The 20,596-nt window shown below is 44.4% G+C and overlaps 1 protein-coding gene across 4 annotated transcripts in view; it reads left to right on the plus strand.

Annotated features, from left to right (window-relative positions):
- Positions 1-20,596, plus strand: part of ELMO1 (engulfment and cell motility 1) — a 305,776-nt gene that overhangs the window by 107,443 nt on the left and 177,737 nt on the right. For all 4 annotated transcript variants that reach the window (XM_088653940.1, XM_035129257.3, XM_035129258.3 and 1 more), the window contains 5 exons: positions 259-428; positions 7,277-7,312; positions 15,980-16,079; positions 18,324-18,475; positions 19,843-19,921. In XM_088653940.1, coding sequence (XP_088510066.1) covers positions 259-428; positions 7,277-7,312; positions 15,980-16,079; positions 18,324-18,475; positions 19,843-19,921 — 537 coding nt within the window. The remainder of the gene's footprint in view (positions 1-258; positions 429-7,276; positions 7,313-15,979; positions 16,080-18,323; positions 18,476-19,842; positions 19,922-20,596) is intronic.

Below are 20,596 nucleotides of genomic sequence, written 5' to 3' on the forward strand. Positions count from 1 at the left end.
GAATCTTCCTCAACCGACCACCAAATAGGAAAGAGGATGAAGCATGGAAAAATGGGAGCGATCTGTCTGCAAGAGAGAGTTGAAAAAAGTAAGGAGGGTGGAAAGGAAAAGGAAGTGAAGGTGAAAATATGATGATATTCAAACTTAACTAATGTTTTTTCTTCGGGATTCTTCATTTATTAGTAACACTTGAAATTAAGGTCTGTTTCCCCCCTCTCTCCCCCCCCTCCATTTATTCAATGTTCTGTCTTTGGTGAGGCCCAAACCTCTCTTCAGCTCCACGAGAGGATCCAGTCTTCTAGCATGGATGCCAAGTTGGAAGCACTGAAAGACCTCGCTAGTTATTCACGTGATATAACGTTTGCCCAAGAATTTATCAATCTCGACGGCATTTCGCTCCTGACGCAGATGGTGGAAAGTGGCACCGAGTGAGTATTTTAACACACGCACACTTTCTTACTTGTTGCTTGGTTTAATCCCTTTGCTTGGATTAAAATTCTATTCGCTGTTCATTTCAAAGCAAGTCATGTTAGAAGCCACCATTTCTGCTCTTGTTCCTTGGAAAGGAGTGCGTGTTTCATGAGAGGCGAGTTAGAGAGAAGTAGTTCTCTGAAGGAGGAATGTTTGTATGTGTTACCTGCCACAAGAAGTTCGGAGACCTATTCATCGCCTGATGCCCGTTCTTAAATAGTTACTACATGGTGTTTTAAAAGTATAGACAATTTGGGGAATGCTAGAAAACCCTTGGAAATCCTGCAAGCTTTATAGTAAAAATGTATGGTTGGGTAGCGGAGGGTGGTGGGGTGGTAGGGAATATGCAGGTACAATTCTGTGTTTCCACAAACTTCCAGTAGCTAAACCATGCTTCTTGCCCGAATAACAGTTGGAGTCACAATGCAGTCTTGCACCCAAAAGTTTTGCTTTTACAAGATGTAGGACTAGGGATGATGTGCCTTCCGGTAAGATCCAGCCCTTGTGCTTGCTTGCATGATTTACACATGTGGATCCTGACTGAAAAAGGCAAACACAGAGCTGTGAGCTAGGCAGCGGTTCAGTGAGGAACCTCTACTTAAAGCAGATAATTCCACTTTCTTTGGAGCAGTTCAGTATCTTAGTCAGTCTGATTTAGAGATGCAGCAGAATTACCTGCCCCTGGAAGAGTCTGATTTGAAGCAAGGAAGGTCAGAGCACCAAATCACTTAGAGAGGAAATGTGTCGACTCCTTTGTGGATAGATGTACACATTGTTAAACCTCAGTCTTTTCAATGAGCCCGATTGTGGGAGGGATACCCACCTTGCGAGAATGAAAGACCACATTTAGTATTGCGTCAAATTTAAAAAGTTGTGGCTATATAAATAGCGTAGCATTCCAGAGTGTCTTAACGAAATCTGAATGTGTGCTTCGTCACTGTTGAAAAGACAGGTTTAAAAATGCATTTTTGACATTGATTTCAACTGAGCATTGTCAGCTTCAGTCGCTTGTTGTAAGAGAAAGGAAGGAGAGTTTCTCTTCCAGAGTCATTATATGCACTTGCTATCTCCTTTATGTGAAAGTCTCACTGTGGTTTCCATGTGCCCAGTGCAAATGGCAAGACCCGCGTCAGTAGCAGTAATTCATGGGGGTGTGTGTTTGTGTGTGTTTGTGCATGCACATGTCTTAACACACACAAAGCATGTGTTACCGAACAGCCATTTACTGTAGCTGCTGTAATAAATGTGCATGTGAGACCCATCCCACTTGTGTTGGAATCCCATGGAAAGGGAGCAGACTCCCTCCTAGGAGGGCCAACACAGATCTGGAAAGGTTCGCAGAGACTAGCTGATTTGCAGCTTCCTGCCTTTAGGGATGGGAAACGGCGGTCCCCCAGATGTTATTGGACCCCAGCACTCATCAGCCCCAGCCAGTATGGCCAGTGGTCAGGGGTGATGGGAGCTGTGGTCCAACATTTGGTGGTTAGGGGGGGGGGCTACAGGTTCCCAGCAACTCTTCCATGTGTGGAGTTACAGAACTACCTTCTTCCTGCTGTTACGAGAATTCCCCTCCCCACTTATGTAGGTCACAATACCCTTGGTAGCAGACAAGGGAGAAGTGTGCTGCACCTTCAGTTTGGAGATGCATGTGCCTCTTCTTCATGTGTTTGAAGGAAATTGTTCATGAACTTGAATGAAATGACTTGCACCAAGAGCGTTTCAGATAAATAATTCCTTGTCCCGCAGCTTGTTTTAATTCTGCTAAGGACATTGCTGCAGTGGTTGTAAGGCTAAATAACAGGAGTCTGTCTGTCTGTCTGTCTGTCTGTCTGTCTGTCTGTCTCTCTCTCTCTCTCTCTCTCTCTCTCTGTGTCTGTGTGTGTACTGTATATGGAGCCATCATTATTGTGTTTTATGTGGTACAGTGGTGCCTCACTTAACAAATGCCCTGCTTAACGAAATTTCCGCTTAACGAAAGGATTTTTCGAGCGGAGCTTGCCTCGCTAGACGAATGCGTTTTACGGAAAATTCGTCTAGCGAATAGCGGTTTCCCATAGGAATGCATTGAAATTCAATTAATGCGTTCCTATGGGCAAAAAAAAAAATTTCAAAAAAATTTCAATGCATTCCTATGGGATTCGCTAGACGAATTTCTTCGCTATAAGAATAGACCCGTGGAACAAATTAATTTCGCCTAGCGTACTCTTTCCTTTCATGCAGGCCCTAGTTTCTGCATCCCCCTCTCCCCTGTCTGCCACTGCCTTGACCCCCTGCGGCCCTCTTCCAATTCAAAACTTGCCAGAATATCCCAAGTTTGGGGAAATGGCAATCTTGCAGCCCCTGCACATTGTCACGGTGTTCTCTGCTTCCGCAGATTTAGCTGGGGGTTTCCTTGGGGGCAGATTTAGGTTCTTCCTTACAAAAACAGGTCCAGCCGAGCCCTGAGCCACAGACAATCATTCTCTGTTCCCCCTAAGACATCCTAACTGAACTTGAAAGCAAAGGGGCCTTCTTGATCTATGACCAGAGGCTTTGCCAAATAAGCCACAAAGGAGTTGGTCTCGTCAGAGCTGGCAAAATTTGTCTCAGCTGGAAGTGGCTCCTGGCAGATAGCAAGGGGAGCACATTCAGCAAGTATGAAGCCTTTTGTGGCTTGAGGAATTCCAAAAGGAGCTGCTGTCCTTCTGGTAGAGAGCCAGCAGTGTAATTCCGAGTCCCTTCGAGGACAAACAGTGAGCATATTGTGGTAGGCAAATGTCTAAGCAAGTATCCTTTCACTGTTATTCTATAACATTATATTGCCACCCTGTTTCAGATTTTCTTCTTCTGTTAAAATTAATATGAACAAAAGTATGTGGCTCATTTGGACTCTTTGAGTTACACAGAGTCCTTTAAAAGGCATTCCATTTTCTCACAGACCACTATGAGTTATTGGGATCCTTCTGGCCCACTAATTTTAGACCATCATTGTTCAGCGCATTATTGTTCATATAACCCCCAAAAGGCAAATATTGTGACTTCAGCCTTCAGAAATAACATCATGCAGAATCGAGTCATGCCCAGCCTGGTTAACCTCACAGCAGCTTCGCTGACAAGCAAGATCATTTGAATTCCCTTTGTTTCCCTATATGTTATGTTTAGGAAGTTCCAGGGGGAACCATCAAATTAGAGCACCAATTCCTTCCCCTTCCGACTTGATGTAACAGGAGAAATGTATTAAAATCACAGATTTGGATACCTGTATTTTAGCTAGAGCGAAAATTTGAAGAGCAACCAAGGGTTAAATTGGTTTCATTGCACAATCTTGTAATTTCTGCCACATATAAGTATTTTGAAAGGGGCACCATTACCTGCAAAAGGTTATGCCTCAAATGCCAAGGATTATTATTATTATTATTTGCAGATGATGAAAAGAGCCACCAAACTCCTGTTCACATATGTGATGCTTTTGACTCAACACTTTATGTTCTGTTTGAAATTTACACCTCAGGTGCTCTGATTCAGGGTATAGCTGGCCCCAAACCTGTCCTTCACAACCAGTATATCGCACAACTCCCATTAGTTGCCATAGGGCCTATCCTGAAGGTGTTAATAAGAGGATTATGTCCATAGATTCCATCTTGAGGGGATGGGCATTTAAAAACTCCCTACTGTATTAATATATGGCTTGAATTGAGCAAAACAGTTGTACACGCAATGCTTATACAAATTGTGTGTCTGTTCTGTGCAGCCTGCTTATTTCAGTGGTTGGTATGACTAACTTTCATAACTAGTGCTCAAGTTCTGTAAATAAGCTCACAAAAGTTCCTAGCCTGAATAAGGTTTTAGTAGTGTTTCCTGTTCCTGTGGTTACCAGGCTAGTGCTTTCCGTGCAAGTGAAACATTCACCTTTTTAAACACACTTGTACATTGTCACATTTATAGTGATTTGTAGTGGTTAGCAATGGAGCTTCTTGATATTTTTGAATTAGGTCAGACAATGCCGTGGGATTTGGTGCAAACATTGTGAAGCACAAGAAGTCAGGTGGCCACGGAAAGCAATTCTTTGCTGCCACAGGCAGAGTTCTTAGGAGTAGCAGAAGCTGGCGAAGTACCAGATTTGTGTATAAGCTAAACAAGCTATAGCTTAGGGAGCCACTCTCTTGGGGGGGGGGGGTGCGCAAAAAAATTAAAGAAAAGAAAACAATGTACATTTCCAAAATATAAGATAAAAACAAATAAAATAAAACCTACATACAACAACAGTTACATCCCATGATGTAAGTCAGGCATCCCCAAACTTCGGCCCTCCAGATGTTTTGGCCTACAACTCCCATGATCCCTAGCTAACAGGACCAGTGGTCAGGGGTGATGGGAATTGTAGTCCAAAACATCTGGAGGGCTGAAGTTTGAGGATGCCTGATGTAAGTAATGGGCCCTGCCTGCTAGCCTGTTTCCAAAAATATCACTAATTTGCTCATTTCTATATATAGGGTGCCTACATTCTGCATGGACTGGTTGCAAATTACCATATAGCATATACAGTATTCAACACAAAAAACAGCGGCAATTTGTTGTTGACAAAGGACAGCTGGATATGTAAAGGACCCATTACCTTCAGTAGCTTAGGGCATCATCAAACCTAAATCCGGCCCTGAGCTGGACCCATAGTGTGCTAACTGGACAGTGGTGAATTGTAGAGTTTTAAATGCTCATAGAGCATGTGTTTGTGGGGGACTTGAGGGCTGTATGTACACAGATATACCAGTATATATATATAACATTATAAAGAAAAGCTATAAAGAACTCCCAAGGCAGTCTGCCATTGACTGTGGATTCTGCTCCACAGCACCACCTGGTGTCACATTTCATAACACATTCTAAATGTTATAAATTGGCCTGTGTAGCCAAGTCCATCATATTATGGTTATGATTCTGTGGGGTTTTTTGGGGGGGGGAGTGGCCAGTTGTAGGATTACACCCCACCTTTTCCCTAAGGCTGCTCACACAAACATTTGTCCTTTTATATCCTAAAAATCAATCAGTCAATCATAATTTATTTCAGCTTTAAGCTCATATACACATGAAAATAGGCACGACGAGACATAATTGCTTTACAAACAATAAAAATGAATATAGAGCTAAAAATATAATAATTACAGATAATATAAAATTAGGAAAAACAATATAGTAAGAGCTTTATATCCTAAAAAGAGAGAGGGGGCAAAACAGAACTTTCTACAATTAAAAAAATGTTTTTATTTATCTGAACAGTATACACTTTACTAGCATACAAGAATAAAGAAGTAAAGGAAAACAGAACAGTTTAAATTAAACAAATTCACACACAAAAGTATAAATTTGGGTCATTTCATTCATATTATTGTGAAAAGATTACTGTTATTGGTGTGGTGGGAACATATTTTTTTTAAGATTTGTTTTATTTGTAAATATCATGATACAGTCTTCAAGGTCTTATGATAACTCTCCCTTAAAAGTTACTAAGAATTACAAACAGTAGCTTATTTCATAGTAGATGAAAACCAGTCTTTTTTTGCTTTTCATCTAGTAGTATACCTCAGTTTTTGAATTAATTTTTCAGCAATAGCTATGGCCCAGATTCGACTATACCATAAATCCCTTTAAATATTTCCTTGTGATCACCATCCTGGCAGCTAGCAATAACTGTGTAATTGTTGCTAGCTGCCAGGATGGTTATCGCAAGAATTGCCCCAAATAGCCTTCATTTTGGCCATCCTATGCTCTCGGGACATGGGTGGTGCTATGGGTTAAACCACTGAGCCTAGGGCTTGCCAATCAGAAGGTCGACAATTCGAATCTCCGCGACAGGGTGAGCTCCCATTGTTCGGTCCCTGCTCCTGCCCACCTAGCAGTTCGAAAGCACATCAAAGTGCAAGTAGATAAATAGGTACCCCTACAGCGGGAAGGTAAACGGCATTTCCGTGTGCTGCTCTGGTTCGCCAGAAGTGGCTTTGTCATGCTGGCCATATGACCTGGAAGCTGTACGCTGGCTCCCTCGGCCAATAATGCGAGATGAGCGCGCAACCCCAGAGTCGGTCACGACTGGACCTAATGGTCAGGGGTCCCTTTACCCTTTTCCTATGCCCCCAGGAGCGTTGGTATCAGTTATTGTTTTTTTGATGATTCATTGATTGATTTCTAGGGGCACCGTCCCTAAATATTCCATTGGTGCTTCTCCAAAACACCAAATTGTCCATTGGAAGCTGATAACAGACTCCTTGGCGGTTGTGATGGAGACAACTGCTACTTGAGCCAGCAAACTCCCAGGTCTGGTACCTGGCTGGAGGGTGGAGCTCAGAGGTCCATGACTCCAGCAGCTATTTTGTTTCTTACGGCTGATGTCTGGGCCCGCATGACCCTTCAGCTTGCTTCTTCTTCAAGTTTGAGAGACAGATAAAAAGGATTGTATGCCCCCAGAAACTTCCGGCCTTTGGCCAATAGGGCATGTCATACTGCTGCCTCCTGTGTTGGTGAGGTCCTGATATACAGGCAACGTTCTTAAGCGTTCCTTAGAATAATAAGCAATCTCTCTCCCTCTGCCACCCTCCCCTTCTCTGTGAGATTTTGTTGTTGAATTAAAAGGTATATTGGGTTGCTTTGCATTATTTTCTTCCGAAGAGCATTAAAGCGTGTTATTGCCATTTCAAGTCTGCTTCAGTTGAATTATCTCCAACTATAGTTCCTCTGGTGGTGTTCAAATGGCCTTGTAAAACTCAAATGCGGATTAGCAGGAAAATGTCTTAACAATGTTTCTCCTTATCTGAAAGTTTTTAAATTTTTGCAGACGATATCAGAAATTGCAGAAGATAATGAAGCCCTGGTAAGAATCTGATTGGCTCATGACCCTGCAAACTTTCTCCTCTTTGCATGATTAAATTCCAGGCCTTCCTGCTGATTTTATTTATTTGAATACCTGTGCATATTTTGATCAAGCAAATCTGCTTCTTTTTCCTGCTCTTTAATGCCACATGCCACTGATTTATTATGGAGCTTTCAGTTACTTATTTTTATTTTTATTTTATTTTTGCAATGCTTGTGGAATGTATGCTTTGTTTTCCTATACCTCCTGTAGCTATTTGCTGGTGCTATCTCCTTTTGGCTTTTCTTTTTTGCTTTGAGCTACCAACCCTCTTACATGAATATCCTATGTTCCTTCCTGTTAAATCTGGGAAGCTGATGGGTTATTAATAAACTTGAGAGTCACAGTCATTTTAACTTCTAGCACCAGGTAAAATGGTTTTGGAACAATAGATAAATTGCAGTGTCATATATTTTCTGAATAAGCATGCTTTTGATTAGCCGTATGCTGACTCAAATTTATCTTAAACCTACTGATAGTACAGGAGTTCAGTTCAAGGGGAAAAGGTTTCACTTCCAACCAGCTAACTTATTTCTGAATGCTGAGGTAGTAATGGTAATAGCTTAGTTTCTGGGGGAAATAAGGACCAGATAAAAGCATTCGAATCTCAAGGGACATAATTTGTTCTAGCCCCTGCTGGTGCATGATTCTTATTCATGCTGGTTCTTGACATTTCTCAGTTTTGTGAGCATGAAAGCTTCTGAGTTTGCTGGTGGCTACAGTTGAGTTTCCTGTGTCTTATTCTCCCTTTTCAAGACTGGTCTACAGTAGGCCTGAAGAAGTTTTGGCATAACATTTCTTGTTCCTAAGTTTGTATATGCAGTGCCAATGCATCGCCAATGACTACACCGGGTTTCCTAAATTTAGAGTAATTCTATGAAAGTGCCATTTCTCTGAATAAAAGGAAAGACTTCTGTGTTCTGCTAAAGTAGGACTTTCATACTGAGTAAGTGTATATTCTGGGGATTCTTGCATGCTAACTATTTTCATATGAGCAGTTTTCTGCAAATGCCTCTCCTAAGTGGAAGAAATTGGTATCTGTTTGAAGTTACACTAGAATAACTCCTAGATGTGATACTAGAACTTGCTACATGCACCATTAAATTAAGCGTGGCGCTCTGTTGGCTGCTGCCGTTGCCATTAGACACACTAGCTCAAATGTGTAAGATCAGGATGTAATGCTGTTACAAACAATGCTAGAAATTGTTCTTTTAAAAAACGGTGTTGTCATGCGCTAATAGGCTTTGTAGCAAGGTTAGCCTGGAGGGAATCTTGGGCTGAGCGGTGGGTTCAGAAGGCACTCAGGGTGCCATTGTCTAAGCTACACTAGCTCCTTCATCTGATTAACTGCTCTGATGAGGAAGGTAAAGGGGCACAGGAAAGAATCGGAAACAAAGTAAATATCCAGGAAAAGTGGAGACAGGAAGTCAAATAGGTAGCAGCCCAAGGGAAGGAAGAGGCCTATGCCAGGGTTGGAAGAGTGAATGGTCAAGAGGAGAAATCCTGTGGGAAGGATGTGCTTGGAGACAGAATGGCCAGAGAAAATGGGTGCTTGTGACCATGTAGTGCAGTGCAAAGGATAGTCACATGTTGCTTTGAAATAGTTTGCACTCCAAAGCATTGGGCTCATAAGCTCCCCCTCTCTTTTCCCATGTGACTGGCGCTTATTTCATTTCCTAGAATTCTTGGTTTGTCCTTGCATATGAACCAAAGAATATAGTTTAAAACAGGCATCCCCAAACTGCGGCCCTCCAGATGTTTTGGCCTACAACTCCCATGATCCCTAGCTAACAAGACCAGTGGTCAGGGATGATGGGAATTGTAGTCCAAAACATCTGGAGGGCCGAAGTTTGGGGATGCCTGGTTTAAAACTAACTGGTCAGTCTCAAAACAAGACAGCTTTAAAGAACGCTCCCTGGTTTGTACATAACAACAAGTCAGGAATCGTGGGAAATGGACCCATGGAAATGGGTGGAGTCCTCCTCTCAACTGCTTAAGGAAGAGCACTTAACACATAGTGAATTAAATTAATGGGCCCTAAAGCATCAACAGGGACGCGGCGGGGGGGCACTGTGGTCTAAACCACTGAGCCTAGGGCTTGCCAATCGGAAGGTCAGCAGTTTGAATCCCCATGACGGGGTGAGCTCCCGTTGCTCAGTCCCTGCTCCTGCCAACCTAGCAGTTCAAAAGCACGAAGTGCAAGTAGATAAATAGGTACCGCTCCAGCGGGAAGGTAAACGGCGTTTCCGTGCGCTGCTCTGGTTTTGCCAGAAGCGGCTTAGTCATGCCACCCACATGACCCAGAAAAACTCTGCGGACAAACGCCGGCTCCCTCGGCCTGTAAAGCGAGGTGAGCGCTGCAAACCCAGAGTCGTGCACGACTGGACTTAACTGTCAGGGGTCCTTTACCTTTACCGTTAAAGCATCAACACTTGCACTGAATGGTACATCTGACTACTGAAAGATGAACTTCATGTGACAGTGGATCGTAAGCTCTGTGTTGATTGCACAGCGCAAATCGGAACCAGGCTCCAGTTTCTAATTCTTCTGCACATGGATGGCATGCTTGGGAAACTCCAAGAATTAACCTCACACTGAAGCAGAGAACAAGAAGTCACATGAACTGCTGAGTCCTGCAGAGCCGCTTGGTTGGCATTATCATGCAGCAGTCCCTGAAACTGATTTGAACAATTTTAGATGAACTTGGTAGTAAGATAGAAATGATTTTAGCTTTCCATTCTGATCTGGTGAGCTGCCCTTTGGCCACAGCTTTTCAAATAACATTGTTGTGCTCTAGTTTTTCCGTGCTCACATATGATGTAGCAATTGCAACACGCACAATACGTCCAGGTAGGAAATTGCAGGTATTCCACCACACGTGACTAATTCGGACTTTTCTGTCTTCCTGTATGCTCATGCTCGGAGAATCGCCTGAAGAAGGCACGTCATACCATTCTGCTGTTGACGCTAAGCAGGTTTGGCTTTGTAAGCAGCCTGAACTATATATAAGCTCCTCTGAGCCGGCAGCTAGATATGTGCAATGCATGCCTGGGAAACATGCCTTCAGTGGAGGCAGTGTGTGTTTGGCATGTATATACATTTCCTGCACAAAATGGGAAATCGTTTTCATTTTTCAATGTCTCCTTTGGAAGGAGCTGTGGTTCAGTGGCAGAGCACGTGCCTGGCTTGCAGAAGGTCCCATGGCCCTCTGCTTAAAAGGACCACTGTATAGCAGGTGATAGGAAAAACCTTTGCTTCCTGAGACCCCGGAGAGCTGCTGCCAGTCAGAGTAGCTAACACTGGGCTAGATGGACAAATAGTCTAACTTGGTAAAGGCAGCTGGCTAGCCATAAGGCTCTGTGTAGGAAATACTATCTAAGTTGTACTGTGGTTTTAGTTGTTTCTCTTGCTTGCTGAGGTATTTTAATAGTTTTATTGTTGTGTATTTTATGACTTCATTTAGAATCGTAGAATCATAGAGTTGGAAGAGACCACAAGGGCCATCCAGTCCAACCCCCTGCCAAGCAGGAAACACCATCAAAGCATTCTTGACATATGCCTGTCAAGCCTCTGCTTAAAGACCTCCAAAGAAGGAGACTCCACCACACTCCTTGGCAGCAAATTCCACTGCCGAACAGCTCTTACTGTCAGGAAGTTCTTCCTAATGTTTAGGTGGAATCTTCTTTCTTGTAGTTTGAATCCATTGCTCCGTGTCCGCTTCTCTGGAGCAGCAGAAAACAACCTTTCTCCCTCCTCTATATGACATCCTTTTATATATTTGAACATGGCTATCATATCACCCCTTAACCTTCTCTTCTCCAGGCTAAACATTTAAACTGTTGTGCCCTGCCGAAAGGTAGGCTATAGATATTTTTTAATAAATAGGAATAGATATGTGAAGCAAATGAAAGAGAATCGAGCTCACAAAACACACACACATATATACATCACTTCCAAGTTGTTGTATGCCAGAAGCAGAATAGATTTAATGTACTTTTCAAGAAGTCCTTTGTATGTTAGATCTCCGAGGAAGACTACAGTAATTCATGGTCAAAGCCGTTCTCACCTGTGGCTACCAAAAACGTCTTGTAAGCTTGAAAGGTGCACATTTAATTGCTTATATTTCTGATAACTTCAACCCAACATGGCATTTTAAAAAGCCATATGTGAAGCTACCCTGCGTCTCTCTTTGGTCTTGTGGTGACAAGCACCGTTAACCGGGAATAAGCCGAGCCTAGAGACGGCTTCTGCTTTGCCAGCAGTGGCTAGTTTTCTCTCCGCTTCCAAGCTTGTTCCCCTGTGGCCTTCCCCTGCAGTACTAACCTCACAACTGTGGCCTTAACTTAACATTTCCACTCTGGGCACTTGTTTGTACAAAGCAGATGCCAAAGGAATGTCACTGACTCGAGACGGTTCTGGGCTGCAGTGTGCAAGAGAAGTTCATCGTTCCAGCTGCAGTCCCCAAGTGCCACAGATGCGGCTGCAGCAAGGAGCCTCCATGAATCCCTCACTCTGTCGGCAGAAACAGGGAGAGGAAAGCAGCCTTTCTTTCCTTGCCCCACAAACATCTCATTGTGCTGTGCCATTTGGATTCATATTTAATAATGAGCTAAGTTTGCAGCATTTGCCTGCCTGTTAACGAGGACAGGGTGTGGTTCATACGACACTGGGTTTTGTTTTAATCATGTGCACATTTATTTAAGTTGGATTTGAATATATGCCATATAAATTGGATTGTGGCGTATTCACTTAGATGTAAGTCCCACTGCGTAAAATTGGGTTTATTCCCAGGTCAATATGCACAGGATTGCAGCATCGATACTTGAATCTTCTCTTCCGAAGTCTTAACTTTGGCCTGGAATAATTCTGTCTCTTCGGTATTTTGAGTGTTTTTTTCTGCACTTGCCTTCCCGGGAAGATTTTCTGGTACTGTGATGACACCTTGTGGGGAAAGCATTTAATTTTATAATGGAACATGTAGAAACCACAAGTGAAGCTAGATGTGATGATGGTTATCTGTCTTTGACACACAACTAATATCAGATTTCGTAATATCAGAGAGGGCAATTTTCAGGTCAGAGAAAGAAACCGTAGGGGAACGGTTTTCACACAGACCTCACCGATGCACACTGCCCTGATCCAAAGCATACCCTTACCATCACTTCGTTGGGGGATCTATTTAAAAACATGTTTGGAGATTTGGTTGCCTGTCCCTCACTTCCCATGTAGTTTGATGCTCTTTTTAAAGGTTCCACTCATTGTGCCCCTCAGTGGATATAAGCAGCCAGTTGTTTTTTTCTCCCTCCTTTGTATATGCTTAAAAAATACACCCTGATCCAGTTAAGACCAAGTGCATCACTAGAACAGCTTTCATTGAGTTGCCATTGCTAATAGCCATCGAATCCTTTTTAAAGCCATTTAAGCCCATGGTCATCACCATATATTGTGGTCAGAGATTTCATGTATTAAGTGTGGCATGAAGCAGTACTTTCCTCCTCTTTCTCATTCCTTTTTTCACCTGGTTCCATCCCTTACATAGGACTCCTTTGGGTGTGCAATGGTAATAGATGACCCAAGCGGCCCTTCGTGGTATTTCCTGTGCAAAGCTTCTCTCAGAATTGGCATCTCTCCCCGCATCGCTTCCTTTGTTCATGGCTAAGTTCAGACATGGTCCCAATCCAGGAGGGGAATTGGAGCATACTTGGGGGGGGGGGGCGAGAGAGAAGCATGTGCACCAGGAAATATTACATGACCTAACTCTTTCCAGTGGACTTCAGAACAAAATTTTGGAAGGTGTCATATTTGCTGCTGCATGAGAGGAAGAGCAAATGCATTCATTTCTCTCTCTCTCTCTCTCTCTCTCTCTCTCTCTCTCTCTCTCTCTCTCTCTCTCTCTCTGTGTGTGTGTGTGTGTGTGTGTGTGTGTGTGTGTGTGTACACACACACACACACACACACACAGTTGTGGTGGTGAGCTGCATGCTATACTAGCTCCCTTGTATATTTATCTCAGGCATCCCCACACTGCGGCCTCTCCAGATGTTTTGGCCTACAACTCCCATGATCCCTAGCTAACAGGACCAGTGGTCGGGGAAGATGGGAATTGTAGTCCAAAACATCTGGAGGGCCGAAGTCTGGGGATGCCTGATTTATCTGGTGTAACGTGAGTCCGTTGCATGTGCATAGTAAATGCAGTATGTTTAGCAGTTCTCAGTATTGCAGAATGCCTTCATTTCTTCCACTAGGTGTCATTGTACAACAGGCAGTTGCGTGAGCTGGCTGTGCTCTCACACCATGGTCAGACTCAGTGTGCTACTGAATACCAGTTGCTAAAAGCCACAGGGTAGGATAATGCTCTTGTGCTCAGGCCCTGCTCACAGATTTCCCACAAGCATCTGGTTAGCTGCTGTGAGACCAGGACGCTGGACTCGATGGGCCATTGGTCCGATCCAGCAGGCTCTCCTTACATTCTTGTTATGATGTCCTCTGGCGTTTCAAAAGCAGATAAGGTTCGTGCCAGGTTTGATTCTGTGCAAACTGACACCGTAAAGTCCACCACTGAATTTGTTTGGTTGCTAAGGAACTGGAATTTGCTCATCACTGGAAATTCCAGCCAAGATGATGACATAAATCAAGGTTGCCATGGAGACAACTGTTCTGTACTGATCCTGTGGTGGAGCCCACGGAGCAAGGAAAGTGGGCAACTTCGCTCTGACAAGTGTTGGAAGTGAAATGAGGCCTTTCAAGCCTCTTACTCCAGGGCAGCTGACCTAAGCTCTGTCCCTCTGGGGAGAACTAGATTCTCTTTAAAGCATCTGCCCTCTGGCCAGAAAATGGGCAGTTCTCCCGCGCTTCATAGTCTGTGCCGTTGGAGTGGCAAGGTGGCGCGAAAGGCATTTGGTTCTTCTGGCACAGGGGAAGGTACTTGTGAATGTCTCGGCTCCTATCCAAATCCTATCCCATCCTATCCCCATTATTGCGGAAGTGGCTCAGTGAGCTCTTTCCTGCCAACTTTGGGTTCCACGATCCCCTGATCAGCAACATCAGGCTTGGGAGTCAGGACCCCAGTTTGGCTCCTTAGCCAGCGACGCTGTAGCTTTCAATTCAGTGTGCTGGACTCCAGAGTTACAAATGTAAGTGTCTCTCTCTGTATGTTCCCCCCCTGACTGAGCTTAAGGGCTTATTGCTTTCTAGGTAGTCTTCCTGGGTTGAATTACCACGAGCTATGTATTAAAGAGAAGCCTAGAGGTTTCTAGCTAGTTTTTTTTTTAATGGTGTGGAACAATTAGGAAGAAGATAGTTTTGCAGCAGAGTTCCATTTGCGTAAGAATATGTCCTGATTTATATTAGATCTGCTAACAAAAAGAACACTTTTCTTTTTACAAATGATGATAAAAAAACCCTATGCATATTCATAGTGTATTCCGCCCCGTCCCCCCAAAACCTGGAGGCTGTTCCTATAGGGTTTAGCTAGTGGTTTTCACAGGGACCCAGGTGGCGCTGTGGGTTAAACCACAGAGCCAAGGGCTTGCTGATCAGAAGGTCGGCGGTTCGAATCCCTGTGACGGGGTGAGCTCCCGTTGCTCGGTCCCAGCTCCTGCCAACCTAGCAGTTCGAAAGCACATCAAAGTGCAAGTAGATAAATAGGGACCGCTCCGGCGGGAAGGTAAACAGCGTTTCCGTGCTGGCCACATGACCTGGAAGCTGTCTGTGGACAAACGCCGGCTCCCTTGGCCTATAGAGCGAGATGAGCGCCGCAACCCCAGAGTCGGACACGACTGGACACCCCTTTACCTTTACCTAGTGGTTTTCACATTGGGGTGGGTGTGAATTTGTCAGGTTGAGGTTCTGTAGATGTGCGCCTCATTCCTTAACTATAGTTGAGAGCTCACATGTGCCCTCCCGTATCCATTCTGAATCCAAACACACCAACCCTGGCTGGCCATACGAGTGGTGCAACAATAAAACTGCTAGTATATTTGCAAAGCTAAGCAGGGTCCTGTATAGCATCAAATTGGATGGGGGGCTGCGTGTAGAAATTCCTGTGTTGCAGGGGGTTGGACTAAATGACCCTCAGGGTCCCACCCAACTCTCTAATTCTATTATTCTGTGTTAGCACTGGCAATAAACAGAGTGTTTTGTTTGCTATGCTTTGGAAATCTGAATTTAAAGCTCATTTCCAAACTGATTAATAGCAGAGGTGCTGATGAAAGCTTTAATCTGGTAGAGAAGGAGGGAAGAACATGATCCCATGGCCTATTTTTGTGTTGGCTGGTGTTTGTCCAAAAGTGGGAAACTGTTTAAACAGCAATTGATCTATTATTGGGAAGAGAAGCAAGTCTTTTGTGGGTGCCCTGTCTTTGAATGGGCAGGCTGACACCTGCAAGGTTATTGTTCTTGGGCAGAATGCAGAAACATCCTCACACGCTTCCTTCCGGTTGACGCTGCTTTGGGATCCATGTGGACATCACTTAATGCTTCTTTGCTGCACGGCCTTCATTTTATTCTGCTCCTGCCCCTTCTTGCGCATCTTTGCTTTGTTTCCCCCTTTTGCCCAAAGGTTCCCCACTGCTTTTTACATGGTTCTCCCCCCCCCCACACTTCTGCTTTGGCTCCTGTCTCTTCCAGCTTTGGAGACATGTTATCCTTCACTCTGACGGCTTTCGTTGAACTGATGGATCATGGAATTGTATCCTGGGACACATTCTCTGTGGCTTTCATTAAAAAGGTACAGTATGTTCAGTATGTTTAAGGGTCAGAGGAGATGTATTTATGCATGCACATCTGTTCTGTTCATTTACAAAATGGGGGTGGGGGGTTGAGGCCTGCCAGTATCAGCCTATTCTTCGTAGTTGCCTGGAAACACTGTGTGTCGGACACCAGAATGACTTCTTCTTCTTCTTCTTCTTCTTCTTCTTCTTCTTCTTCTTCTTCTTCTTCTTCTTCTTCTTCTTCATTGAATTTATATACCGCCCTATACCGGGAGGTCTCAGACAGTTCACAGAACAAAATCAAAATATAAAACCACAAAATATATAACCAAAATAAAAACAACAACCCAATAACCCCCCACCCCAGAAGACAAACCTCATTTTAAAAGGGTGGCACTGTGGGTTAAACCACAGAGCCTTAGGCTTGCTGATCAGAAGGTCGGCGGTTCGAATCCCTGCGACGGGGTGAGCTCCCGTTGCTTGGTCCCAGCTCCTGCCAACCTAGCAGTTTGAAAGCACATCAAAATGCAAGTAGATAAATAGGTACCGCTACAGCGGGAAGGTAAACGGTGTTTCCATGTGCTGCTCTGGTTTTCCAGAGAGGCAATTTCTAGCTGTCTTGGGGTTATGTTTCTGAAGCATTCTCTGATGTATACTCAAGAACCAGTTTGGTAGTGTTTTCTAGAAAGGTCTGGGAAGATCTAAGTTCTAATAACTTTCATGGTCTGATATCATGCTTGTTGGATATTGTATGCAGGGTGCTGTGAAAATCACGGCATCTCAGCCTATCTTCATCAGTTTGTTGTGAGGATAAAACGAGAACTCATAAGCCGCGCTGATCTTAGAGAAAGGGCATGACAAGCCACAAAGCATTTTTAATTGATATACTACTCACAATCCAGCACAATTTCACTACCAAACGAGAGCAACAATGGGGTTTAATTGCTGCTAAAGTTGACAGAATTTAGCCACAGCTCACTTCTTCCTAGGTTGTGCCGATGGTGTTCAAATTTGAGAGAATTTCTGTAATTTTATTAACTTACTTATACGTTAATGCTGTAATGACATGGGATGAACAATATTTGTAAGGCAAATTATGAACGATGCTGCAACAGCACTGAGACTTTTTTGTATGCGCTTGACCTATTTTGGAGCAAGTAGATTCTGGAAAGAGGCCAGAGAAGGCACAGAAGAGAGAACAGAATTCACATTACCTTATAATATCATTATGTAAGCATGTTAAGGAAACATTTCCCAAGAGGAACTCTTAAGTTAATTATAAACATGCTTGCCTTGGGTTTGCAAGAGAAAATGGAACTCCATAGCATAGTCTGCCAAAGAGAATTGTTGGGTGAATAGCTGTTAACCGCATGCAGGCGTGTAAATATAAAGCCTCTCTTTATATCTCTGAATATTTTGTGTGGGGCGTATGGCAGGGACAGGAGCAATATTCAGTGACCCTTAACAGTGGTTTCAGAAGTGAAGTGAAGTGAAGTGTTTTGTGCTTCCACACAGGCTATTGATTTGCACAAGATTTGGTTGGCACCCCACAATTTCTAGTGCAATTATCACGTCATAGAATCATAGAGTTGGAAGAGACCACAAGGGCCATCCAGTCCAACCCCCTGCCAAGCAGGAAACACCATCAAAGCATGCTTGACATATGTCTGTCAAGCCTCTGCTTAAAGACCTCCAAAGAAGGAGACTCCACCACACTTCTAGGCAGCAAATTCCACTGTTGAACAGCTCTTACTGTCAGGAAGTTCTTCCTAATGTTTAGGTGGAATCTTCTTTCTTGTAGTTTGAATCCATTGCTCCGTGTCCGCTTCTCTGGAGCAGCAGAAAACAACCTTTCACCCTCCTCTATATGAAAAATGTCGTTTTTCTAACTGCAAAAAGCCGACAAGAAAAGTGATGGAAAATTCCACTGGGAAGAGTGAGACAAGAACCCAATGCTGGCAATGTTGTATGACTGCCATATGCATGTGTCCAGGTGAAGGACTCAGTAAATGGATGATCAATAAGCACCTGGTCAAGAAACCCCCTTGGTTCCACGGAGATTGACCCTGGCACCCTAAACCACCCATAAGCGTGGCATATGCACTGGCATTAACCATGATTAAGACAAACCAGCGGGTGCTATTATTATCCCAGGATTTGACACCCAGGGTTTATTGCTTTGGCCAAATACTATTTATTTTGCTGGAACATTTCCTTCTATCCAGCCACAGCCTCTTACAAGAAACCTGATTTATTTATAGATAGCAAGTTACGTGAGCAAGTTTCCCACTGACATTGCTATACTGCAACGATCACTAGCCATCCTGGAGTCAATGGTCTTGAACAGCCATGATCTGTACCAGAAGGTGGCGCAGGAGATTACAATTGGCCAGTTAATCCCACACCTTCAAGGGTGAGTAGCTTTCTATTACTTTGGTCTGGGAATAATGTTGAAAGTTACAGCGGATGACCTTGAAAGCAGCCTTAAAATTGATAAGATCTCATTAAGGATTTGGAGTATTAGCCAGGATTAAAGTTCTTACCCAAGTCTGGTCATGATCAGGCCCGGTGCGTCCATTTAGGCGGACTAGGCCATTGCCTAGGGCGTGAAAATGGAGGGGGTGCTGCTGAGCCTGCCCTGCAAAACCCCTGTGCCACCGCCGCTCTCCCAAGGCGAGCGCTCATGCTCCTCCCGCCTATGGAGGGGACGGCGAGAGCTCCCGGCGGCAGCAGCGAGCGGCGGCGGTAGTGGCGGCAAGCGCCCGAAGCCTTCAGCTATGGGCGCCGCCGTTCGCTCGTCGAGGAGCTCCCTGCGTCCCCTCCGTGGGCGGGAGGAGCACGAGCCAAAAGGAGAGCTCAGCGCCCTCCCGCCCATGGAGGGACGCTGTGAGCTCCCCAGCGGTTGCAGTGAGCAAGCGGCGGCAGCGCCCGCAGCCGAAGCCTTCAGCTATGGGCGCTGCTGCCGCTGCCGCTCACTCGCTGCTGCAGCCGCCGCCACTGAGGAGCTCAAAGCGTCCCCTCCACAGGCGGGAGGGCGCCGAGCTCCCCCCTTGGCCCGCGCTCCTCCCGCCAATGGAGGGGACGCAGGGGCATCAGCAGTATGTGTGCGTGTGTGCGGCACGAAGGTGTTTTGCTTGGGGCGTAAAAAGCCCTGGTCATGATCCTGCATTTCCATATGGGTGCAGTGAGAAGGGAAGAAGATAGGCCAGGCATCCCCAAACTGCGGCCCTCCAGATGTTTTGGCCTACAACTCCCATCATCCCTAGCTAACAGGACCAGTGGTCGGGGAAGATGGGAATTGTAGTCCAAAACATCTGGAGGGCCGGAGCTAATGCCACCTTCTCCATCCTGGAGCGACTCACCTCCCCAGTTCTGCATGGCTTTCTGGCTGTATTCAGTCCAGAGATGCTCCTTTCCTGCTACATATGTTCAGCCAAATGAAGCTTGCTGGAGCTTCTAGCAAGTCTCTTGCCTGCCGTTTTAAACTATTCCACAGATAAGAACCAGACTTACGTATGCTCATCATGACCTTGAAAGAAGAGCGAGATACAAATATATAGATTTAACACAGTTTCAGCTGACAACTGACTTGCTGCAATTAAGAAGCTGTGCATTAATTTAGAATATAATCATTTTTAAAGGTTTGTAGGGTTCCTCTCCCACACTCTAGCACCTTGTGACTGTACTTTATTGTCCTATTCTGTAAACCGCAGCAACAACGAAAATCATCATCTAAAGCTTGACTTTTGTATACCTGCTTTATATTATACTCTGATACAGGGCAGATCAAGAAATACAAACCTACACCATTGCCGTAATAAATGCACTTTTCCTCAAAGCGCCTGACGACAGGAGGCAGGTGAGTTGTTGTGTTAAAATATTAGGTGGGTCACTTTGTGGTAGTACCTGTCGAAAACACAGCTGCTTTGGACTTCAGGGGCCAAAACTGTGCCATAAATGCAATTCTTAGTTATACTTGTCGGACAATTATAGCTTGAAAGCTAGCGATGGCAGAGTTGAGATGTGCTACCCTTCTCTAAGAAGTAAACTTTTTTTTTTCTGGCAAGATACATACAATAGGGAGTCCTGGTTAATTTTGTCACTCTGTTCAGATACCTTTAAATGCAATTGGCAGCTGTATTGTTAAATCAAGTTGGAGGTTGTGTCCCTTCGGGAGATGCTTATAAGTGGTTTTCTTACCAATTCACAGAAACAGATTTAGTGTAGTGGTGGCCAAACTTTTTTCAAAGAGGGTCAGATTTGATGAAGTGAAGGGCCGTGATGGCCGACCAAAGTTCTTGCCTTTTTTTTAGGATTGAAGTTGTTTGAGCTTTTTTTATATATTTTACCCCAAAGTTGTTGAGCTTGCTTTTTTTTTTTAGGATTGAAGTTGTTGAGGTTTAGGATTTTACCCCAGGAAATAAACTGCCACAGGGGCCGGATTAGGCCCCCAAAACAAACTTTGGACGTTCCTGGACTGTAGTCAAGTTTCCCTCCATGTTTTATCATGCAAGTGAGCAACAGGGCGGTAGTT

The sequence above is a fragment of the Zootoca vivipara genome, chromosome 11 (genome assembly GCF_965207765.1).
Source record: "Zootoca vivipara chromosome 11, rZooViv2.hap1.1, whole genome shotgun sequence".
NCBI classification, from domain to species: domain Eukaryota; kingdom Metazoa; phylum Chordata; class Lepidosauria; order Squamata; family Lacertidae; genus Zootoca; species Zootoca vivipara.